Raw genomic sequence first — 26,835 nt, 5'->3', positions numbered from 1 at the left:
TACAGTCATGGTTGCTAATGGTTATTGTAATGGAGGAAGCAATCTGCAGCAGGTATGAAGTATAGGTACATCCAAATGTTAATGTCACAGCTGAATCTCAATAACTAGCCCTATGTAAGCTCTAAGGCATAAGCAAAGCACAGGCTCACTTTAAATAATAGATACAATAATGGCTGACTTTCATCCACTAATTACTCATCATGAGCAGCATGAGTTAAAAAATTAAAAGCATGGCTTTATCTGTTCTACAACACTGTGATCCTGCATCACGTGTCACACAATCCCTTTAAAAATTCACCCATCTTTAATTATAAGCTAATTAACAATGATATTTAATTCATAAAGTGTGTACGTGCATTTATTAGTAATGCCCAGAGCTGTAGTATTGTTTTTTACAGTTGTTCCCTTATGGCTTAAGCAGTAGGAAATACTTGTTTTGCTTGAGATATGACTGATGAAAAAATTCAGAATATCACTGTAAAGCATTTCTTCCCCTTACAAGTGCCACTAATGGTCATTTAGATACATTCAGCTACATCCAGCATGTGGCTTGTTCGTTCTTTCCTAATCAGGCCATTAGGATCAAGAGTCAGGGAATCGGATCAAATTTCCAGAAATAAAAAACATTTTTCTAATGGTAACATGTCATCTATTTAAACCACACTGTATGAAGTTAAAGTCACATTGTAAAATCCAGATAATTGCTTCCTATTCCCTGTGCCCGTTCACCATAATTTCATTTAGCAGTAGAAATTTTGTGTCATTTTAGTTATTGCCAAGGGCATTAAACGGTAACTATAATGTGACACAAGATAGGCACAGAAATAATAATCTTTCTATATCATTAAACTTATGGTGAAGTGTGCCAAACGAAACAAAAAAACGTCTATTAAAGTGTATGTCCAGGCATTGCCCAAATGTACCCCCAAAGCTCCCTCTCCCCATGTAGAGCATGTCCCTGCATTATTTTTGTTTTCTGTTTCCTTACAAATTATTTACTAAAATTGCATGGTGCAAAATCTGGGGCAGCTCTGCATAGAAACCAATCAGTTTCCAGGTTTCATTGCCAAAGCTTAATTGAACAAGCTGAGGTTTAAATCTCATTGGCTACCATGCACAGCTGCACCAGATTCTGAGTGCACCAGTTTTGTTACATCTCCCACCTGGGGGGTTATTTTTACTAGTTTTAGTAAATATACCCCATAGTGTCTAGGCAAGCTCTTGGGAGTCAAGGCGGCATCATCGTTTTGCTGGGAAAAAGAAATCAATGCATATATGAGGAATGGGACAGTAAGTGATGGAGGATAGGTGGAGTTCTAGGCCTCATACACATGGGCAGTTTGAGATTTTGAGATATGCTCTAGCGTAAGATCTTGGGGCTTTATGCTGCCCAGGGAGGCGCAGTTGACACATACAGCTGACCACAGAGGTGTATGGCTATACGTACCAATAATTTTGTGCATTAGCATATACACACACACAGCGTATAATGTATTCTGTGAACACAAAATTCTGCATTCTGGGAATACATCAGACTTGCACGCTCATGTTTACATTAATGCACGAAAGATTCAGAGTATACCTTATTATGACTGCATACAGGCATTCATTTTTACAGGTTAGGATTTCCAAGCAGCAAAGGCACTGTGTTGTCAGCCCATACAGGAAGTCAGGAGCACCTTTTTTGAAAGGATAAAGGATGGATAAACACATGTACTGAAGCATTGTGCTGAATAAGTTTTTGATTACTTTGACCTGACATACACTAAGCTGAAATTTAGCTTTTTTTTTTTTCTCTACAGTTTTAGTGACATAAATTACCAGTAATGAAGTATGTCCCATGTGATTCAGGCAGCTGGATCCCAGAGAACTCTTCACTGTTGGGGTGCCCCGTCTTCTTCCTGTGGCTGAACGGCCGGCTCTGCAGGGCTTAATAGCTTTGGGATCTGGGCTTGGTTGCTGCAGAAAATCTCAGCCCAACAAGAACCCGCTTCCTGTTCCCTCTTCCTCCATTGAGAAAAGTTCTTTGATTCCTTTCACTGCCTGTAACATGTGAACGATGAAAAGTCTTTTGAGTCACATGATTTTCTCCGCCATTCACAGATCATTTTACAGGAAGTGAGAGCAATCATAGAACGTTTCTCAATGGAAGAGGAAAGAGGAGGGGGCAGGACCTCATTGGGCACTTTTTGCACGGCAACTTAGCCCATACCTATTAACCCCGTGTGCACCAGATGTTCAGCCACAGGAAGAAGAGGATAAGGCATCCCTGCAGTGAAGATTTCTCCAGGACCCAGAATGTGTGCAGAATGTGACGCATCCTTCATTATAGGTAAGTTAACTCACTAAAGCTGTAAAACAAACAAAAAAAGCAATAGCTAAACTTCAGCTTTAATACTGTTAAAAATACAGCACTAGCTCACTAAAGTAAATATACCTTAAACCTGGAAAATTACAATTAAACAGCCTTCAAAAGCTACCTTCAGTGAAAACCACATTCAAATTTTCAATAGATCCAAAGATTTATACATTTAAAACTATATGCAAATCTCAAAACAAAGGTTAAGATTCACCAGTGTCTCTACAGTGATGTCTACAGAAAAATGAACGTAATCCCTACAGAAATATCAACATTTATGTAGCACTTACCCCCTGGAGGAGGCTGCTGGATATACACAGGTCTCTACACAGCTATAGGTGAAAGATCCTACTCACAATGTCCACAGGCAGCTCCTAATCAGCTCTCCTGCAACACTCTTCAGTAAAAAGGCTTTCTTTCTAGTCCAGCTTCTATAGTTTCCTTCAGTTTAGCCTAATTCAGGCCCTCGTCTATATCACATGCTAAAGCCTAACAGCAGTAACTCTTCTGGATCACACATGCTGCCTCTTAGGGGGTGAAGACCCCAAGATAGAGACCTCCCAAATATTTATCTTCCCAGCCAAGTCTTCTGGGCCAGCCTTCCAGGGACTGGCCAGGGTCCAATAAATATCCACAACCCAGTAGTTCATCCTCCTACTCTATTTCTGCAATACTCTTCCAGAGGCAAACTGGAGAAATCAACCTCTAGGCTTATGGAAAGTCTGAACAGATCTAAAAAATAAATTGCAGCTCAGCGGGACACAGCAGAGCCATACACTACATTTAGCCAGCCCAGGGCAGGGGTGCTACATTTACATATACCTTCACATGCCTATATATCTGGATCAACATATTGTTTTCCCGCTCGGTTATGACTACAGAGTACCTCTTCCTGTGAATCCTTTATAAATTGCATTGGCATGTTTAATATTCTTTTTTTTAATTCTTTAGGTTTGCAGTAGGTTTAACTTATTACAGATGATATCAGAACAGTGGTCAGCAAATCTTCAGCCCTGGGTGCACAGCTGGTCACAAGGGTATAACGAAATGATTTGCATGGCTCCACTCTCTACTGAGAATGAATTAATCCCTTGTTTTATGTATCTTATGTTATCTTCAGTAAGACACAATATTATTACTGCCATCAAAAATGCAGAAAACAAGCAAGTTAGCCTTTGTTTTAGAAGCGCGAACAAGCATGTATCCCTTATTACCTGACCAGACCTGTTTGTAGAGCACATGGGCAGCCAAAATGTTTGATCTGCCTGTCCATTTTACAGCTCTTTCAAGCCAGTTAGCTCTCATCAGTGCAGTATAAGTATCATATGACTTTTGGGAATCGAACCTGACAAGGACTACAACTTATTTCTGAAGTTTTGGTGGAAAGTATCATTTGTAAATGCTGCATGTTTTACAATGTAATTATGTATACACACCTGTAATACCTCCACTCTAGACAAGGCAAGTAGCTAGTGGTTGCAAATAGTAACAGGTATACTCTGCAATTCCCTGCCACTAAAATGTAGTGATAATGTGACCATTTTTTATCTGGCCACAGTATCAATCCTCATGTTGTATAATAGTCCTTCTGAAAGGGGCTCAATAATTTTGTAGGCAGTGAATATGCTTCCTTTTTAGACAACAATCTACATAAACTGAAATATTTACTTACAAGGTTCTAAATAGGCCACAGTGAAAAGCATTGTACAGTATATCACAGAGTACATTGTGTTCTGAAGCACTGCACTTTGAAGAATATTGACTTTCATTGTACGTCTTTACAAGTATCACAATAAACAGTCAGTTAAACATTAAAGAGTTCCTTTAAAAAAAACGCCACAATATTGACTCCCGAAAAGACTCATTACTTTTGTAAGAGACTATGAGGGATCATTGCACAATTTACAGAGGCAACAGTCCTGGTAGTAATCATTGTCAATAGTGGAGCAAATATTTATGTACTGTTAAAGTGTATGTTACCCCATTATTTCATATTTTTTGATCTGTGTCAGAGTTACCATGTACTTGTATTAAAAATTATCGTGTTTCCTTTGTGTGAAATACCTGGTGATCCTGTCACTCTCCATGCTTTCCTATTTTAAATTGACAACACTAGGCATGGAAGAAAATCCACTCCAGTGTAGTCAGTTTGTTCTTTGCATTCTATTTGGGAGCATAGCTTGCCTGTATTCCAATGTTCAGTGTACACCCCCTGCACAGCTCTTCCACCCCTACCTTCCTAAGCTCCTTATGCAGCCTTATATTAATTCATTTATTAATGAAATTTAGAAGGTAGGGGTGGAAGAGCTGTGCATGGGGTGTACCTTGACTATTGGAATATATACAATATATTGCCAAAAGTATTGGGACACCCCTACAAACATTTGTGAAAGAATGGGTCATTCTCAGGAGCTCGGTAAATTCAAGCATGGTACTGTGATAGGTTGCCACATGTACAAGTCCATCTGTGAAATTTCCTTGCTACTAAATATTCCACGGTCAACTGTTAGTGGTATTATAACAAAGTGGAACAAACTGGAAACAACAGCAACTTAGCCACGAAGTGGTAGGCCACGTAAAATGACAGAGCGGGGTCAGCGCATGCTAAAGCGCACAGTGCGCAGAAGTCACCAACTGTCTGCAGAGTTAATAGCTAAAGACCTACAAACTTTGTGTGGCCTTCAGATTAGCACAACAGTGTGTAGGAGCTTCATGGAATGGGTTTCCATGGCCGAGCAGCTGCATCCAAGCCTTACATTACTTAGTGCAATGCAAAGCATTAGATGCAGTGGAGTAGAGTAGTAGAGATGTGTTCTCTGGAATGACGAATCACACTTCTCTGTCTGGCAATCCAATGGACGTGTCTGGGTTTGGCGGTTTCTAGGAAAACAGTACTTTCCTGACTGCATTGTGCCAAGTGTAAAGTTTGGTGGAGGGGGATTATGGAGTGGGGCTGGTTTTAAGGGGTTGGGCTTGGCCCCTTTGTTCCAGTGAAGGGAACTCTTAAGGCATACCAAGACATTTTGGACAATTTCATGCTCTCAACTTTGTGGGAACAGTTTGGACGCTGGGAAAGATTTACTATATATATATATATATATATATATATATATATATATATATATATAGTGCTCAGCATAAATGAGTACACCCCTGTTGAGAAGTGAGATTTGACAAAGTCATAATGACGAAATGCGGCAACGAGTGACGTCAGATGTAAAACGGAAGTTGTGTGGCATCCATCTTTGATGAGGTCCTGACCAGAGAGACTAAATGCTGATGTACACCATTTGTTTCTAAGTGCTTTTTATATTAATAAACCGTTGGTTTTGATTTTATTACACGATGTATGTCTATTTGTCTTGATCCATATATTGCTGTCAGTGGGAGTAACAAGAGCAATGTTGGCTGGGAAGAACTGTTTCTGTTCAAGGCTGTTTGACTGATTAAGTTTGGTAAGGTGCATGGCTTGAGAGGTGGTGGATCAATTTTTTTATTGGTGGTCGCTTTTTTTACTGGTGGTCAAAATCCAGGAAAATAGTGGAGCACTGGATGGCACAATATAATATTGATTCATTGACAGTATTACACTATGTACATATATCTTTTGGAGGGTGTAACTGTTTTTGGAGAGGAGGACAAGAGGAAGAATTCACATATTGAGGAAACATTTTTTGGAATCTGCAGTAAGGCAAATAAGATATATTTAGAGGGCTAGAGTAAGAATTGCAGATAAAATCCACTTGGTGGATTTGATAGCACAGATTTTTAGCACAATTTGTGAGTGTGATTCATTAGTATAAATTCTAAATGCAAAAAGATAATGCACTATGTGTGGTTCATGTGCATTTTTGAGGGTAAAAAGATGAAGATGAAGATATTGGTGTGAAGATGTGAGAATTGGATATCCAAGGAATTAGGAAAAGAGAGATCATACTTGGTTGTTAGTGACGTTTGTTGTTGTTTGGATGCGGGAAAGATTTACAATATATATATATATATATATATATATATATATATATATATATATATACAGTGCTCAGCATAAATGAGTACACACCTTTTGAGAAGCAAGATTTAAATCAATATCTCAATGAACACAAACAATTTTCAAACTTTTAACAAAACTGAGTTTTGTTATAGAACCTTTGTTTAGCGCATTACATGAAAGTAAGGTTACTAATATAACTTAGATTACAAAATCAACAGTCTTACTCAAATTAGTTGATGCAAAAATGAATACACCCCACAACAAAAACTACTACATCTAGTATTTTGTATGACCTCCATGATTTGTAAGGACAGCACCAAGTCTTCTAGGCATGGAATGAACAAGTTGGTGACATATTGCAACATCTATCTTTTTCCATTCTTCAAGAACAGCCTCTTTTAGAGCCTGGATGCTGGATGGAGAGTGAGGCTCAACTTGTCTCTTCAGAATTCCTCATAGGTGTTCCATTGGGTTCAGATCAGGAGACATACTTGGCCACTAAATCACTTTCATCCTGTTCTTCAGAAATGCAACAGTGTCCTTAGATGTGTGTGTTTTGGATCATTGTCATGTTGGAAAAAAGCACGACGACCAAGGGCACGGAGTGATGGTAGCATCTTCTCCTTCAATATAGAGCAATACATCTGTGAATTCATGATACCATCAATGAAATTCAGCCCCACTGAAGGATACTGCCACCACCATGTTCCTCAGCAGTGTAAGCCATATTGAGTCACAGGAAACAATCACCCCAGTTTGGCTTTCTTCTTCTTTAGCTAACTGCAGTGAACTTTCATGGCGATTTTCTTCAACCCTTCTCATCAGAAGATGTTCCTATTGAGGTGTTAACCTTTGTGGATGTCCAGGACACCTCTGTGAGATGGTTGCAGTTCCATCTTTGTTAAATTTGTGTATCAATTTTGCTACAGTATTCTGCCTGATAAGTAAAGATTTGCTGATCTTCTTGTAGCCTTCACCTTTCTTGTATCAAGAAATCATTTTCATTCTCAGGGCTTGTGACATTTCTCTTCCATGTGGTGCCATTGCTGACAGCATAAAATGGGAGGGGTTTTCTTTGTTAAGTAATGCCCTTTTACAATCATCTGTCTGCTGAACACCTGTAAAATGAATAATTAGACTCACCTGTAGTTGAATTCTTGTTAATTAGGATTTCATTGTCTAAAATTTAGCTTTGCTCCAAAGACTTTCATTGGGGTGTATTCATTTTTGCAGAATAGTCTTGAATGAAGTTGTTAGGAAAAATACTTTTTTGTGTGTGCAAATTAACAAATCTTGTTTGCAATCAATGGCCCACATTTGTGGGAGTATGTTTTAGTATAGTGTCCCATAGAAAATGTTGATTCTGAAAGTAAAGTAAAGGTTTTCCAACAAATCTGTTGGGGTGTACTCATTTATGCTGAGCACTGTATATACACGAGGGGCATTCAAGTCAAACTGGGACTTTTAACTTTATAGGTATAAAAAGGGACGCTAGCGTGGTGGTACTACATGCCGTGGTAAGTGGCAAGTGTGTCTTATTATTGACAGGCTTTGCACATGTCGTGGGCCAGGCCAGAGACTGTTAATCAAGATGGCAGACAACAGTGTTAGTGCATGCATGGAACAGTGTGCAGTCATGAAGTTTCTTGTGAATGAAGGCATAAAACCCACGGATATCTACTGAAGTCTTTAAGCACAGTGCGGTAATGAGATGCTCAGACACAGTAAGACATCTGAATGGTATAAATGTTTAAAAAATGGCCGTACGTCCCTCAGTGACGATCTCAGCTGTTGTGATTCCCAGCCCACAGCAGTTATTCCTGTGAACATTCAGCCCATGGAACACCTGATCCTGGATAATCAACGCATAACCTGTTGTGAAACTGCAAAAGAGACTAATCTTTCTGTGGGAACAGTGAACACAATCATTCAGGAATATTTGTATTTTCGAAAAGTTAGTGCACGCAGGGTACCAAGACAGCTTTTCGCTTTTGATTGACACAGAAGAGTTAAAGTCTGCACTGCTTTTTGACAAGGAAGTCCAGGGAGTCCTGTTTCTCCAGGACAACACACTAGATCATATTGCTCACTGCACTACATGCAGATTATAGCAACTCAGCTGGGAGGTGTTGCCACATCCCCCTTACAGCCCAGACCTAGCTCCGACTGATTTCCACTTGTTTGGACCCCTAAAAGAGCTCCACAGAGGTCAGAATTTCAGCACTGATGACAACGTGACGTAGGCTGTCCTAGGGTGGTTCCGGTGTACTGACAAATATTTCTATGCAAAAGCTTTCCAGGCACTAGATATGTGTATAAATGTAGCAGGGGAGTATGTTGACAAAAAATGCAGTTTAAACTCCTTGAAATGTGTTCTTTTATTAAATAAACTCAAAAGTCCCAGTTTGACTTGAACGCCCCTCATAATAAAGGAAAAATTATATCTCAAAATGAAAATTATTCTGTATAGTCCTTAATACAATCACAAAAAGTATAGGTGTTCACAATTTTGTGTAAATATTTGTTCCAATCACTTGATATCACCTCTGTGCAGCAAATCACATTTAAAATGGAATCTCCCCAGATAATAAGACCCTTAGAAATCAGTGGGTCATATCAAGCATGATGATGTGCTATTAAGACTACCACATCTGTAGATTCTTGTAAACAGAATGCGTTTTTTGGTGCTTTATGCAGAAACACACTAAAGTCCATTTAACATGGTTACCTAAGGGATACGCTCACATCTATGCTTTTTTCAGCCACTGAGTTTTTGGAAAGGGACTTTTTTTAAACGCTGCAGAAAAAGCATGTAGTGTGTTTTGTTATGCGTTTTTAATGCATAATTTGCCCAACAACAAATTGGCAAAAAAAGCATTAAAAAAACGCAAAAATGCTTAAAAAAATTTTGAAAAATGAATGTGCAAAAAATGCAAAACACACCACAAAAAGCACTGCAGGAACGGATCAAAAGCAAACTGCATAGGTGTCAACCAGGCCTTACTGTTAATATTTATTGGAGCAATTTAATGTGCTGATGGAGGTTTAAAGATTGGACCTGGAGGAAAGAAAGGGTTGCTTAGTGGCCATGTTTCATTCCATCATGCCTTGTATGACCCAATGAGATCCAAGGGTCTTGTTATCTGGTGAAAGTCCATATGATTGTGGGAACAAATAATAGATGGATCTTCCTGTGCTTTAAATGGAGCCCTAACCCTAAGCTGCTAACACTAAAACTTAGACCCAATAAGTGCAAATGACAAATTATATAAACACAGTGTAGCGGAGGGGCAGAGCAGAGAGCGATGACTGACAGTCACACTTACTCAGAGCGGCTGTGAGAATGCAGCAGTGATCTGGTCACTCTTGGAGCCAGTGGGGGGACAGATGCAGCATCGGACCAATGCTGCCTCCACCTAGGTAGGTATGATTTGTGAAAAAAATTAAATCCCATACTTCTCTTTTAAGTTAATTATTGTGTTTTGTGTTTGCTTCATTGGTTGCTAGGACACAGATCACTAAGCAAGTAATCAACCTGAGGCTGTACTTGGACAGTAGGTGGAGCCTTATGGGTATGCTAAAAGACTAGTTCCCCATTCAGTCCACCTCCCTTGTGATTGATAGTGGACTACAGTGAATGGATTTCATAGTCACTATTGACCTATGTAACAACTATGGAATCTGCCCATTGTCATCCCTTGCCAATCAAGTCACTAGTCACTTAGAGTTCCCCATCAGGCTCTGCCCACACTACAATAAACATCCTCGGCTTATGTGCTTGTTTGTGTGGCAGGCACATTGGCCTAGAGGGAAATTCAGTAATGCTGAAAATCAGTGCTGGCCGCCTCCTGTGACAAATTCATGTACCTGTCCCTGACTAGTACATGAATCTCACAATCAACAATTCATCAAACCTTACCGCACAGACATCCATAAGTAACCCTTGGACGGGTGCTTGGCTTTATGGTGATAGCAGGTATACAAATGTGTCACAAGCACCAACAATTGTGGTGCAGAGGTGCAATAGATTTCCAAAGAGTGTCCATGACACTAATTCTAATGTCTGTTTTATGGACTGTCCTGCAATAGCAGGTTTCAGCAGCAGTACAAGTGGCGGTACAGGTGAAAGTTTTTTTGCTTCTCCTTTGCTTTTTGTTATGTGGCTAACAGGTTCTACATTTTTCTACTTATTTATGTACACATTTTAATGACAGCAAATCTTGTACATTCTCAATTATAAGAACCTAACTTGAAATACATTTTAACAAATTCCTAAATTAGAATTACATATGTTTAGCAGTTTGTCAGCTTGAAATACAATCATTTGTCAGTAATCAGTAAAGTAGTGTTATCTCAATACAACTTTCTGTCTCCCCCTCGCCCCTTATGTTCGTGACATATTTTTTGCAGACATGCAAATTGTCCGTACTATGGCTAGAAGGAACTAGGTATTGTGGTTAAACAATAAGCCCTTCCCTTATTTATTCTGCCTTGTACAAAACATAACTGCTAACAACTGGGCAGTGATTTAAACCCACCAATTTAACTGTTTTCCAAGGCCCTGAACGTCCCCGTTGCTTGCTCTATCAACCAAACTGTCAAGCTAACAAATGGCTAGTTTCATAACTGATCAAATAAAAGCTAAGACGGCAGCTACTTTGCCATAAAGGATAACAGGGTTTAGTTCCACTTTTTTAAGAGTACTTCTAGGCAAAACCTTTTTTTTAGTTTTGGAAGAGTGGGGGAGAGTTAGACCATCTGTCAAATGGTTATTGCTGTCTATGCCTCCATTGGGAAGCTTCTCCACTCTATTTGTGCTACTGACCACTGTCACCGAGGAAGAAAGTAAGAAGAAATACAAAATTTTAGAGTTGCCCCCAGGTCAAGAGGTGAGAGAAAACTAAACTGTCTAAGATGGGAATCCCCCAGTTTCTTCTAACTTCCTTTTGTATCTCTAGGACAGAAAAAGAAGGGAAATTCCTACAACGGTACCTAGATAGCAATATATAAATAAATAAATATATAACATGGCAGGAGTTTAACCCTTCCCTACTCTATCCAAAACTAAAGATTTGTTTGCAAAACATACTTTAAGTCCTTCCCTACCCAACCAAAACAATAACATAATGAATAGGCCTAATAACTATACATTAAGTGCCAGGGGCGGACTGACCATTCGGGCTCTCGGCACTGCCCGAGGGCCCAGGGTCAGTAGGGGGCCCCATGAGATGCCCCTGGTACCTTTCATAGGCTTTTTTGGGTGTGATTTGAGTGTTGACGAGGACACAGGGACCCCATGATCCCCTATTGCCCAGGGGCTCCATGAGTTGTCAGTCTGCCCCTGTTCAGTGCATCACTGCAATACATGTACATTTCCTCATCCAATGTGGCACATTTTCTGATCCTCCTGACTTCTTGTCTGAACTAACAGCACACTGGGGTTGATTTACTAAAACTGGAGAGTGCAAAGTCTGGTGCAGCAGTGTATGGTAGCCAATCAGCTTCTGACTTCAGCTTGTTCAATTAACCTTTGACAAAGAAAAAATGGAAGCTGATTGGTTTCAATGCAGAGCTGCACCAGATTTTGCACTCTCCAGTTTTAGTAAATCAACCCCGATACTTTTTCTCCACTGGAATCCTATCCGGTGTTATAAGCCCTGCCTGCTGGATTAAAGACATCAATGCGTACATTTTTTTCTTTACCATTAAAACTATGATGCTGCCTTGACTCCCAAGGGCATGTCCACAATCCACTCACTCTTCGGAGGTGTAGTTGTCGGGTGTGCTTACATCAGTAGGAACTGAAACCCTTGCAGCTGCCCATGCAAACATTTTACAAGCCTGGTGATGGATGTCACAAGGAGTAATGCAAGCTATTTTGCTATAGGAACAAGCTAAAAAATGGTAGGACATGCTCTAGGGTAGAAAGAAAGGTTTGGTATCAAATTGGGTAATGCCTGGAAATAAACTTAAAGATTATTGCACTTTCCCACTGATTAGTTCTATACCCTTGATCTAAAGTAACCAGCCCTTCCCTGCACCATTTTTACTTACCTGCAGCAGGATATTGCCCCATAGATATCCATGGGAATTGGCAGGTGGCCAAAGATTTCAACCTCAGAATGACAAGATTACAGTGGTTGTGGAGGTGTGTATGGGTGAGTACATCTGGGGCTGAGGAGGGTGGGTCACTTTGGGGGAAGGGACAGAAAGAATAAGTGCACTTTGTGTAAAAATGCACTTACTCTTTTTAAATAATGATTGCGCATATATTGAAAACATCAGCCACCTCAAAAATATTAAGGCAAACATCTGTAAAGATATAACTGTTTCTCTAAAAAACACACACATCCTACATATCATAACTCCTATAAAGCACCCACTGATGAAAGTTTTTGTAAAGGAGGTTTTTTTTATAATTTTTGGACAAATTAACTTTTTGGGGGGATACTGTGTATTTTTGTGGGAAGTGCTTATTTATTTACAAATGTCTTTTCATTTAAACAATTTTTAATTATTTATGCAGTAAAGAACAACCGGTACAGTTTTGGTATAGCAGGATACTATTCCACATAAAACAGATGAGGACTCATTAGTCAACCAAGGTGACAACATCCAATAAGCAGCTTCTTGGATAGACAACTATGATATAATTTAGCCATCATGTCACATTCTTTGGGCAACATAAAATGTAGAAGGCAACAAAATAGAAGAATTTTTAAAATATGGGAACAAGCTGGGCCACCTCTTGGGAATTATACGGGAAATATTATTAAATGACCTAAGGGAACCAAACATTTTCATTGATATCCATTTTGTCATTCATGATAGCCTTGAGCTTCTTACTCATCATTAATCATGCAATTTATGTTTAACTAGCTCAAAAATAATGGTGGGGGCTTTCTAAATTCTAGCAATCATCACTTTTATTGAGGCTGTTGATTTCTATATAAAGGGTATCTGTACTAAAATGTAAACAAAAGGAAGAGGGTGGGTTGTAACTGGTTCTTCCAGTGATAAAGATTTTAGTGTATTTGGAATATTATTTACTAAAACTAGTAACTGATTGGCTACCATCTACAGCTGCACCAGATTCTGAGTGCATCAGTTTTAGTAAATCTACTCCAGTGCTTAACCACTTCAAGTTTGGACACTTTCACCCCCTTCCAGTCCAGGTCAATTTTCAGCGCTATCACACTTTGAATGACAGTTGCGCGGTCATGCAACACTGTACCCATATGAATTTTTTAATCATTTTTTTTGAGCCAGATAAAACTTTATTTTGGTGGTATTTATTCACCACTGGGATTTTTTTTTTTTGCTATATAAATGAAAAAGTCAAAACATTTTGAAAAAAGTGTTTTTCTTATAAAATTTTGCAAATAAATAATCTTTCTTCATAAATATTGGCCAAAATGTATTCATCTATCTTTTTAGTAAACAAAAATAGCCCAAATTAGTTTATAACCAAAAAGTTTTAATTTTTCAAAATTTTGTTTACATTTGTATTTTTTTTTTATATTATTATGGGGTTTTTTTTAAACATACTGTGACCCTAGCAGTATAGTGTCACCATAGTGACACTGTGCTACTTGTGGGGGGTGATGAAGATTTTTTTTTCTTTTTTTACATAAAGGCTGTAAAAGCCCATAAAGGCTGTAAAAGCAAATATTTCTGCTTCTCTCTGGCTGCATTCCTACAGCCATTGAGAAATACTGTGCGAGCTGTGATTGGTCATAGCTTGTCACATGGTACAAGGCTGTTGTGATTAGCCTTGTACCATGTGACTGCTGATCATTCACAGATTTCACAAGTAGTAAGCAATGATGTCAGGAAGTGATATCCTGTTTACTACTATTCATGCGATCACTGATTGGCGAATTCTTAATATGTTACATACCCATATTCAGGGTCTAACATATAACATGTTACAATCAGACCGGCCCCGCTCCCCCCCACCCACTTTGACAGCTAGCGGGGGACCCCGCCCAGTTGCGTCACTAATGCACAGTCCTCTGTGAATGAGAGGCTACAAGTCCCAACAGCCTTATTGGTTGTCGGCTTGTAGTCTTCAATGAACTACCACAGCGCTGTGGAGCGCCATGGTGGTTCATTCATTCTTTCTGTCAGTATATCTGTTTGCTCATACATCATATACAGGCAAGCAGATATACTGACAGATCTGCTGATCGCTGGTACAATGCTTTCCAGGCTCCTGCAGACAAAAATAATAAATACACATATTTTTTGCCTGCAAAATAATGTGCATTTATTATTTTTTACTAAAAGGTGAACTTATCCTTTAACTGTATGGAGTGATGAAGTGAATCACATAAAGCAGCCACTGGATTTTCCCTGTATCTGATAACATAAAAAAACTTATTTTTGACTTTCAGAGCGGTTCCTCTAGTGTTACAATGGTGTATTTTAGTCCTGGCTGCATTCAATTTGTTTTACTTTTATTATAGCAACCAACCAAGAAAATGTCAAGGAATTTTTTAAATTTGGAAAAGTTCAGACATGGGTTATTATACCAGAACATATAACTCTAACGTCTTTACATGGAGTCTGGTGGGATATTGGGGCTCTTGGAACAATACTACTGAGTAATGTATGATGCAGTAGTGCGGCCTGCATCTTTTGTAGAATATATTTAACATTATATTATATACTTACATCTAAAGCGACTGATTGTTTTGCCCATGATTTCTTTACTTGGTCATACATAATCGTGTTGTTAATACCAAGGCCACAAAATATAACAAAAGCCTAAAATGAAAAAAAAAAAAGTGAAAAATACAATTAAGTCCAAATCTCACTCAATCAGGATTGGTCTATAAAATTGCAAATTAAAGGCTAAAGCTAGGTATAAATGTTCAGTTGTTTTTGTTCAACCCAATACAAATGATGTGTGATGCAGGGATCTCTCATGCTGAGCTGTTGTATTCTGGTAGTGGGATTTTCAACCCCCCCCCCCCCCAGATCTGCACTGCAGCTATTGACTGCAAATGCTGATTGCATGCTAGTTTTTTGACAGATTGGCTTCTGTTAAACAGTCAGCGGTACACACGGACTGAAAGTCATCCGGTTCCTGCTGAACCTGAACCGGCCAATTTTTGGTCCATGTATATTCTGCTTTAGACTACCATTCCTCCTTATACTACTGTTTTTTTTAAATGTCGGATCAATAGGGGTGCTTTTAAGTAACCTTGCACAGTGAGAATATGGGGGCTCTGACCACTGACCTTTTCTTCTGAGAATGCTGGCTGTCTGGCTGTCATAGTCATTCAATGGCCTACACACTTTCTAAGGCATTGATCTAGAAGAAGTATGCAAACTGAAGCTTATGTGAAACTTCTGCAGAAACCTTTTTATTTCATTTTAAATTCAATGGGGGAGGTTAGAAACTTTGTTAGCTTCCTATTCCTCTCAATATTTGGAAGATTTCCTTGTCCACCTACCTTACTGTTTATACCTTATTGGGGAGAGAAAAATTAACCTTTCAACATAGGGACTGTCCACTAAAATTTCAAAAGATATGGTCCCCTTGGTTATTATCTTCCTTGCCAAACTCTTCCTCAGCTCCCTCTCCATAACTAATCTGTTGACCTGCCTTATACTCTGCTATATCTAGTCTTGATGAGACTTATACTCTGCTATATCTAGTCTTGATGAGACTTATACTCTGCTATATCTAGTCTTGATGAGACTTATACTCTGCTATATCTAGTCTTGATGAGACTTATACTCTGCTATATCTAGTCTTGATGAGACTAGATGATGTTCTTTGTTAAATACTGTATACATATCTTTATCTCTATTTGTTCTCAGGGGGTTCACCTGTGTTGTCATCCAATGTAAATGGATGTACTGCATATACTGTAAAGTACACTCTTATTCCAGTTACTGTACACTGTGCTACTTGGGTGTATCAAGATACTTGAGAACACGGCAGACTTGTACAAGAATTGGTACTTGCATTGCTGCTATTTCTGTATTGATTTTATTTGTTTTGTATGTTATGCTAAAAAAAACCCTAATAAACACTACCTGATTACCTGAAACTACCTGAAAAAAAGTTTGAAAGATGTCCACAAACAGGAAGTGAGGACACATACATGGCAAAAAAAAAGAATTTTTTTTTTATGGGTTAGAGTCTCTCAGGTCTATTGTTCCTTGTGATCCCATTGAGGATTTTTTTCTCAGTTCTTGTAGTCAAGGGGACAGGAAATAAGAGGAAACAACCACAATGTGGAACAATATGCAATAAGAAACTAAACATAGATTCCTAAACAATTTTGGCTGAAGTGACACATTAAGTTGGATTGTGTGTGTTAGTACAGTATGGCATATTTCCTTGACAAAGTAGTTTCCTTACCTCGAACAGTCTTTGATCTGCATCATCAAATGGCTTTCCATCTAGTCTATTCAACACTTGTGCCACACCTAAAATATATAAAAACATGCAGTAGTAAAATTCTGGAAAAGCAGTTACAATGGCTTCCTGTTAATTATTAAAAGGATTAATGGAATCAGCAGCACAGGACCCAGTGCAGGAAGAAAAAAAAAATCAAAAGGATTTTAGTGAATATCTTCATGATTGAGGGAAAGAACAGTCTTTCTTTAAAATTATATGTTTTCAATGTTTAAACTGGTGTCAAAATTTTCCTATGAATTGTTGGATGGCGACTTGGTGAGGGGTGTAAATGATCCCTGCACCTGTTCACTTAACACCCAAATACATTTTCAGTTTAAGTACATTCACAGTGTATTAAAACAAGTGTGATTTTTTTGTGTTTTCTTTCTAAAGCTGCCACAGACTGAGTAGAAAAGCTTGTGTCCTGTCAGCAGCTGCAGAGTGGGACCTTTGCTCCATGTGGGGAAGCATGCACCCTACTGAATCAGACCTATATCAATGCAATCAGCAAAGCTCCTGTTCCCTGCTGAATGGAGAGCTCTGGTTCTGACTCAGGAGGAGAAATGTTGGACCCCTGCAAAGAGATACCTGCTTCCCCACAGAGAGGAAGGGTCCAACCCTACAGCATGCCTGCATGAGACAGGCTTTTCTACTCAGGCTGTGGCTGCTTAAAATAAACTATAAGACCTTGCACTTCTTTTATTTTGATACAATTTGAATTGATGATTGATGAATTGAGTTTGATAATTTGAGGAGAGCTTATTGTTTTTGGCATCCACACAAAATTAAAGGGCATAGGGGTTGATAGTGACAAAGCAAGATCTGCATAGTCAAAATCAGGCATGATTTTGCTTAGCAAAAAAAAAATATTTACAAAGAAAAAAAGAAAAAAATTGATGTGCAGCAGAATGAACATTTTCCTCAGATTATTTTATTTCTGGATAGATGCATTCTGAAAAGGTTAATCAACATGCAATTCATATAAACGGGTTAAGGAAGAGTGAACATATGCCCGTTCTTAACCTTGGAAACTACTAAGCAACTTATTCACTCCCTGATTATCTCTCGCCTTGACTATTGTAACTCCCTCCTCATTGGCCTACCTCATCGCAGGCTATCCCCTCTTCAGTCTATCATGAATGCTGCTGCCAGACTCATCCATCTTACTAACCATTCTGTATCTGCCACCTCTCTCTGCCAATCCCTCCACTGGCTTCCCATTGCCCAACGTATAAAATTCAAAAAATTAACAATAACATATAAAGCCATTTATAACTCTTCCCCAAATTACATCACCAATCTTGTCTCCAAATATCACCCAAACCGTACTCTCCGCTCCTCCCATAACATCCTGCTCTCTAGCTACCTTGTCTCCTCCTCCCATGCTCATCTCCAGGACTTCTCCAGAGCTTCCCCCATCTTCTGGAACTCTCTTCCCCAATTTATCAGACTATCGCCTACTCTGCTCACTTTTAGGCGATCTATGAAAACCTATCTCTTCAGCGAAGCCTATCTTGCTCTCAGCTAATAATGAAATCTTCTACTCTTCCTACCAGTATGGACCCCTCAGTTACTAACTTTTGTACCACTAGTCCCTCCCTCTTAGATTGTAAGCTCCAAGGAGCAGGGCCCTCCTATCCCTCTTGTATTGAACTATATCGTTGCTTTATTGTCTCCCTTCGTATTGTAAAGCACTGAGCAAACTGCTGGCGCTATATAAATCCTATATAATAATAATAATAATGTGCTTTCATGTGCTTAAAGCATCATTAAAATGCATGGAAAGTATAGGACATCCAAATTCACATTGATTTGAAAGGGTCCTCTTTGCATTTGTGTGCTGTCAAGCAAAGCACTAAAATCAAGACCTACATGCTGCATTTGGGAGTGTTGTGTTCAAACAGCACAAAAGTGTGAAAACTACTACTTTGCAATATGCACATTGCTGAGAAAATAAGGGAGGCACAAAATGAATTATACAACAGTGCAATCTTTACAGAGCTTGTCACCTGCTCCATGTGTCTGCAAGGTTCTTTCTCAAGTTATAAAAGTTCTTCATCAAAACCGCCTGGCAAAGTTATTGCTTTTGGATGAAAGATGAATAGTTAGTCACTAAGTTGTTTAGTGGTCTAAACTCTTAAAATAAAGAATATGATGGGCGAATGTAAGAGGTACTTTTCTGCTTGAGCTGTCCAGCCACTGACATGCGAAGGAATATCAACAGTGGATGGGCATGCAGTCTCTATGAGCATATAGAATCCTAAACTTCTGCTGCTGTATTTTTTAGGATATGGAAACCTTTTCTAACTAAAGATGGTAGAAAAGTGAACTGGATTACAGGCAAAGCATTTGACACCTGAATAGGACCCATTAAATGACCATAGGCACACAATTAATCCATCTATCATGCAAACTGGTGCTTAGAAAAATACATAAGCTGTCATTGCTAACCTGTAAATGCTGGATGTCTGTCTTTCATGTTTTCAATTACCTGGAACAAGTGACGGCAAAACTCTTGACTGGCATAGGTCAATGACTCTTACATTAATGCAGCCATTGGATATGCATGAAAGCTAGACAAGCAATATTTTCAAACACAGATTTTAGCAGTGGATGTCAATGTATAGTATATCTATAACAGCAGTTTTAAGCAACTAGATAACACTGTGATAAAGTAAAATATTCTATAATTTTCTAAAACAAATCAAAATGTGTAAAAGTGCAAGACATTAATTAACACAAAACACATGCAGATTCAAAACATGGATCTATCCAAAGATATCTTATATTTCCAACTGTTGCATTAATGACTTATCCCTTTGCTGAGACCTCTATACTTGGCCTGTATAAGCAGATAAAGTCAGTCATCCATCAGCGGACAGTCTTTATCAGATAGCTTAACTCACCAAACACCTTTTTCTCATCCAAAGAGATCTTTATTAAATACAGTAGGTACAGCAGATAACAAGATGTAGCAGATGATTGAAAAGACAGTATTTGCAAGTCAAAACATGGTAATGTGTTCCCGGATGCAAGCACATTACCTGTGGCCTAGAGACTAGCAACCATCTTTACCGATAAAGACAATGTGAAAAGGAAGGGGAAATACATAAAAAAAATGGGAGGGAACACAGAAAAAGATGGTACAATAACCAAAACGATATTATATTTGGTAATGTATATATTGTGATGTCCAGATTGGATTGTATGGTCATCAGGATGGTTTATAGATACCATCTGAGTATGTCCATGCGATTAATATGCAGGCATTTTAGCTATGTTAACATTTGTCCATTGTTTTTATGGTATTTACCCATAGTATTTAGTACATGGGATTCTATACTGCCAGTTTGGTGCATCATTTCCTTTGAGACAATATGATCTGTTTCCTGTGAGATGGTGCACCAATTAAACTTAATTAAGTATCTGGTGGTTCAATTAGTCTGTCTATATATGTGATGTGCTGCACCACACCGTCATCCCTATGATTAAGTCAGGTATGACGAAACATGTGAGGGTGTGACGGTGCGGTAGACCGGAAGTGACGCAGATCTGCAACCGGAAGTGACGTGACAGCGTTCTGTCCGGCAGATCCGGAGGTGGTGAGAGCACCAGCGGTATGTGTCTTACTAAAAGGCTATTTTAAAAAGGCTTAACTATTTTTGGAATGTTGTAAGTGCAATATTTTGGCTTATTAAAGTTGTTTACCTTTGGTAATACACGTTTGGAGCGAATTTATTTCTCTTTCTATGTAACTATGGAGAGGAATATTTATTATGATCCTGGCTATCATTCTTATCATGGGTGATTATTGGAGGAACCTCCCGGTCTTAATATTTTTGGAATCAAAAATTTGGAATCTATATAAAAAGTGGAAAAAAGGCTGTGTTCTGATGATCCTGATATCTGGAATTTATTCAATAAGGCTCATTAAGGCTTTGTTCTGGTGAGTGCACACCTAAGAGGGGGTGTATGAAAGGCACAGCTTGTGGTTTATTTATTTATTTCTGCACCTGGAGTTACAGAGGATTCACACTGTGGAAGATATTTTTTTGGACTTTTTTAAAATTATTTATTAATCACAGTGTTTCACTGGACGTATGTTATATGGTGTTTATTTCGGGCACTATTATATATATATTTTCTAATTTTTTATTTTTTATGTCACATATAATTTTTTATGTCACATATAATCTAGGTAACATATGATTTATGTAATTATCTATCAATATGGTTGTATATAGAAATTATCAAAAGTAATTTGTGTATCACAGACACATAATGCGTCGCTAATTATCACCAATATTGGGAATGGTATTTTTTGGAAAAAGTTTGACATAATATTTAAAGTGACAGCTGATTGGATTTAATATTGAAAAGCATCAATTGGCGCGGTTTAGTGATTAATATATCATTTAAATCACTCTATAAAATAAAAACAAGCACAAAATGGCACCATATTAACCAACTATACTAAGGTAAATAAACAATGGCTTAAGAAAAATTAACTATATAAATCCTAAATTCACATTAATATGAACATTAACCATGATTATGCATTGCATTATATTTTCATACAACATGTGCGTCAGCACATCCTATAAAGCCTACCTATTATCTGATGGTTGCTATTCCATATTGGCACACACAGCACAGACCTGATATGAAAGCCGGAGAACTGGTCAGCCTGGGATATAGAGTAAAAGCAAGAAATGAGTAAACCTTTTGGATTCATATAGTGCACATAAACATTTCATATCATACTTCAGAAGTCCCTGTGAGAGACAGACTGTCCTAACATCCCAACAGTATTTAACAGTGACTCATACAAATCTCATTACTTTATCCTTTGAAGGTCTGATTCATGGGACATGAAGACACAGTAATGTATGCAATTAGGTGTAACAAGTGAGAGCAGCTGATAACAACAATCTGTAGGAAAATGTGTAATGCATAAAAAAAATGCTTTTTTTTATCTTCTAAAGCTATTTATTGTGCAGCCATTTTAAGCCAATCCCAGTAATATAGTGCATCTTACTTTTTGAATAGAGCATATTATTGTCACTTATTAAAATTTTATATTTATCTAGGGTGATGGCCTGGTGTAGGGATCATGAACAGAAACAATGGTTCTCTCTCGAGCAATCTACCACAGTCAACCCTTTACACTGCTTCCCCTGGATTTGCCAGACCTTCTTGGTGGACCTTAGAGATCACCCACTAATTTGGCCTACCCTACATGCCTTGATACAGGCTAATGACTCTGGCAAACTCCTCCCGCAGGACTTTAGTCTGATGCCAATCCTAGGGAACTTGGAGTTCCCACCAAGCTCCTGCAGTTGGGCTCCTACCATATTAACCATGTTAAAGATTTTGCTTATGAGATTGGTCTGAAAATCATAAGTGCTATTCAACATATGCTTGACCCCCCCAGACACATAGTTACATAGTTAATCTAGTTGAAAAAAAGACACAAGTCCATCCAGTCCAATCTACAGAAAAGAAAAACACACACACACACATATTGAAAACCTCCATATACAAATCCTATACCCACAGTTGATCCAGAAGAAAGCAAAAAAAAAAACCCAAAAAGCATGCTCCAATTTGCTCCAACGGGGGAAAAAGTTCTTCCTGATTCCCCAAGAGGCACCCAGATAGTCCCTGGATTATCTTTACCTATAAATATTAGTATTCAGTTATATTTTCTACGTTTAAGAAAGAATCCAGGCCTTTTTAAAACAATCTACTGAGCTGGCCAGAACCAACTCTTGAGGTAGTCTAATCCACATTTTCACAGCTCTTACTGTGAAGAAGTCTTTCCGTATTTGGAGGTTAAATATTTTTTCTTCCAGATGTAAAATGTGCCCCCTTGTTCTCTGTGATGACATTAAAGTGAAAAACTCTACACATGGAGGCCCCAACAGCTTTGTCACTATCTTGTCACGTCTTGCCATCACACTCCGCTCATGCTGTTTTGGCAGTGTACAAGCTCCTAGTACTCCAAAGTGAGGATTTCATACCCCATTTTTGCTTAAATGGGAGCAGGACCTAGAAGCTCCTTTCACACCAGCCCAGAGGGAAGATATTTTATGTTTTTCGCATTACTCATCTATAGCTAACAGATTCTAAGAACTGCGGTATAAACTACTGGTATGCTAGTACAGGATCTCATTGGTTTTACATAAATTATTCCCTCAAACTACCAGCACCTGTTGGAGATGCCAGAAAGAGGAGAGGTTTTCTGTTCTTGTGGCAAATTTCAAAACTTTGGGTCTACTGTTAGATCAGTTATCACACAGTTGACTGGATTTGATTTGGGCAGAGATCCAGCCAAGTGCTTATTGATACTTTGGTGTTGCAGACAAGGTGGTTCTAGGTTCCCCCATTCCTTCTCCTTCCCCTACGCTTCTCCCCCCTTTTTTTTTGCCTATCTTTCCTATGTGTAGTACTTTTTTGGTTGTTGGAAGTGGACAGACAGTAGGATAGTACAGTTAGAATCCTCTGCAATGTCAAGTTGTTTAGTGCCTATAGGGCTGATTTTTTTTTATGTGATGTTACCACTATGGCTCTTGCAATCATCCTGGCTTCCCTCAAAGTTATGTTGTGTCCAGCTAAGTTGTCTAATTACTGTTGTGTGTCTACTGAAATATCTTAAATAAATATTACAATACTGGTAGTATTGTGGGATTAATTTGAGAGTGGACTTTTCCGATGGACTGAGGTTTGCTTTCTGTTGTCAACAAGTACATAAGAAACGCTATAAGACAACTTTCCACCAGAGTTTAGTTCTGCGCAGCAAATCCGTCTGAAGCATTAATTTTATTCAGAGTCAAGATTCCATTTATTAAAATAATATTCTAAGATATACGTTTATAGAGCAGCATTAAACCAGCAACCTATAAAGACTTGCAAGAGTCTTTGAATGCAAGTAGTTGATGCCAGCTATCTGCAGTAACCTTACCTTTAAAGGGTTAGTTTATCTTTAATTAACATTTAATGTTAATCTTTAAAATAACAAAACATATGCATCACAGTTTTGACTGTACATTAAAATGCTATCCTCAATATTTAAAAATGATCCTTGCTTTTAAAGCTGCTTCTACTGTGGGTTCCCCCTCTCACTCTTGCTTAGATGGCAGCAGGACTGACCAACCGTTGGATGCACGGTCTTAGCACCTCAAAAAAGACCATTCAGCTACAAGAACTCTTTTAGCCTAACCATGCATGAGCAGTCTCCTCTATCTCAATGCATGACTGAGCTCAGAGTCTTGCGAGTAAAAGACAGAGTGGACTACACATGCGTGTTTGGGCAAGCCTAGTGAGTGCTTGTTTGGGAGGTGCTGGGGCTGCATATCCAACAGCAGGACGAGAGGGGGAATCCAAAGTAGAAGCTTCAAAAGTAAGGATCTTTTTAAAAATGAAGAACAGAATTTTAATGTAAAGTCCAAGCTGTAATGCATATGCCTTTTTTGAAGGTGAACTAACCTGTCTGGCAAAACAGAAAACCAGGCTTGGCGTAAATAAAGTAAAACTGAATTAAAAAAAATTTTGATTTGCTATGTTATCTAGAAATGTTAATTGTACCTAAGTAGTAGCCTGAAAAAATATAATGTTTTTTCTTTAATTTATGCTGAAAAAAAGCAATGCAATTTTTGGTATGTGAGGGTGCCAAGGCACTCCTGTGTTTACAGCCTTAAAGCTGTATATCTGCAATGTGAGTCTAAGGCACTGCTGCCTCTGACTGCTAGTCTCATTAGAATTGTAGTGAGATTTGGTGACGTCACTCTTGTAATGCTCGCTGTTTTCCTAGAGGCTCTGACAGGAGGAAGCAAAACCCTGCCTCCACCAAGATGGCCGCCTTAACACAGAGACAGTGCAAAACAAGGTATGCTAAGCTGGTAATGGAGAAAGATCAGCTGCAGGAAGAGCAGAGGTAATACTGGTTACTATTCTTTTGCCTACTTTTTTCAGCATGGCTTTAAGCGCTTAGTTCTTCAAGTGCACTGTCAAAATATCGTACTGTTTGTACAGCAGCATTTTTCTGCATCAAAGAACCTAAATCCAGCTAAACTGGTCCTATTATATTTCAACATGCTTTAATTGACCCTATTAACAATCTGAAAGTCCAGATAAAAACTGCCTCTGTAATTAAGAAAGTGAATACCTACCTCTATAGCCTTTCACCTCGCCAAACATTGCTCTGATTGACATATGGGACGTATGTACTAAAACAAAAGTGTCAATCTTTTGTGTCCCCGCCATCGCTCAAATTAGAGATGAGCGAATCGAAGTATCCGAAGTGGAATTCGAGTCGAATATCGGAAAAATTTCGATTCGTGCCGAATCCGAAAAACAGCCTAATTCGGACGCGCGAATCGAAATTTTTCCGAAAATGGCGGCTGACATGTGCGGCGACGGAGCGGGGATGTCGGGGAAGGCGCGCAGACAAGGCGCGCTGCCCCATAATGCATTCCTCAACGACATGTGATCGCATCAGCCAATCAGCAGCCAGCCAGCCAGCACTGTGTAATGGTCGAGGTATATATAGCGGCCATTTTGGAAATCTTCATTTGCCTGCAGTCATTGAACAGAGGCAGACCGCTCTGTACTAGGGACAGGGACAGAGTTAGGGCCACAGAAACGAGAATTGGGGACAGAGAGAAGTTACTTAGGGACAGAGAACCATTACTCAGGGACACAGACTTGTTAATGAGGGCCACAGAATCGTTATTTAGGGACAAAGAAACGCTAGTTAGGGCCACAGAATTCATACTCAGGGACAGACAGAATTGTTACTCAGTGCCAGAGAATTGTTACTTAGGGCCACAGAAACGTTATTAGGGCCACAGAATTTTTACTCAGGGACAGACAGAATTGTTACTGAGTGCCAGAGAATTGTTACTCAGGGACAGACAGAATTGTTACTGAGTGCCAGAGAATTCTTACTCAGGGCCACAGAATTCATTCTCAGGGACAGACAGAATTGTTACTCAGGGACAGACAGAATTGTTACTGAGTGCCAGAGAATTGTTACTCAGGGACAGACAGAATTGTTACTGAGTGCCAGAGAATTGTTACTCAGGGACAGACAGAATTGTTACTGAGTGCCAGAGAATTGTTACTCAGGGACAGACAGAATTGTTACTGAGTGCCAGAGAATTGTTACTCAGGGACAGACAGAATTGTTACTGAGTGCCAGAGAATTGTTACTCGCACAGACACAAAATTGTTACTTGCACAGACACAGAATTGTTACTCGCACAGACACAGAATTGTTACTCAGGGCCACAGAATTCATACTCAGGGACAGACAGAATTGTTACTGAGTGCCAGAGAATTGTTACTCAGGGACAGACAGAATTGTTACTGAGTGCCAGAGAATTGTTACTCAGGGACAGACAGAATTGTTACTGAGTGCCAGAGAATTGTTACTCAGGGACAGACAGAATTGTTACTGAGTGCCAGAGAATTGTTACTCAGGGACAGACAGAATTGTTACTGAGTGCCAGAGAATTGTTACTCGCACAGACACAAAATTGTTACTTGCACAGACACAGAATTGTTACTCGCACAGACACAGAATTGTTACTCAGGGCCACAGAATTCATACTCAGGGATAGACAGAATTGTTACTGAGTGCCAGAGAATTGTTACTCAGGGACAGACAGAATTGTTACTGAGTGCCAGAGAATTGTTACTCAGGGACAGACAGAATTGTTACTGAGTGCCAGAGAATTGTTACTCGCACAGACACAAAATTGTTACTTGCACAGACACAGAATTGTTACTCGCACAGACACAGAATTGTTACTCAGGGCCACAGAATTCATACTCAGGGACAGACAGAATTGTTACTGAGTGCCAGAGAATTGTTACTCAGGGACAGACAGAATTGTTACTGAGTGCCAGAGAATTGTTACTCAGGGACAGACAGAATTGTTACTGAGTGCCAGAGAATTCTTACTCAGGGCCACAGAATTCATTCTCAGGGACAGACAGAATTGTTACTCAGGGACAGACAGAATTGTTACTGAGTGCCAGAGAATTGTTACTCAGGGACAGACA

General features: G+C 39.0%; 1 protein-coding gene across 1 annotated transcript in view; it reads right to left on the bottom strand.

The window, feature by feature from the left end:
• The window catches only part of PDE11A (phosphodiesterase 11A), a 717,642-nt gene that overhangs the window by 242,682 nt on the left and 448,125 nt on the right, over positions 1 to 26,835 (bottom strand). The window contains exons 7-9 of the mRNA XM_089690441.1: positions 21,379 to 21,454; positions 16,729 to 16,796; positions 15,027 to 15,119 (exon numbers count right to left, since the gene is read on the bottom strand). Of these exons, the coding sequence (XP_089546567.1) occupies positions 15,027 to 15,119; positions 16,729 to 16,796; positions 21,379 to 21,454 (237 nt within the window). The remainder of the gene's footprint in view (positions 1 to 15,026; positions 15,120 to 16,728; positions 16,797 to 21,378; positions 21,455 to 26,835) is intronic.

This window comes from Staurois parvus, unplaced genomic scaffold (genome assembly GCF_062004578.1).
Source record: "Staurois parvus isolate SC_StPar_1 unplaced genomic scaffold, SC_StPar_1.0 ptg000530l, whole genome shotgun sequence".
In the NCBI taxonomy this organism is placed as follows: Eukaryota; Metazoa; Chordata; class Amphibia; order Anura; family Ranidae; genus Staurois; species Staurois parvus.
Note: the sequence above shows the minus strand (reverse complement) of the source record. Positions and strands in the feature narration are given on the sequence as shown.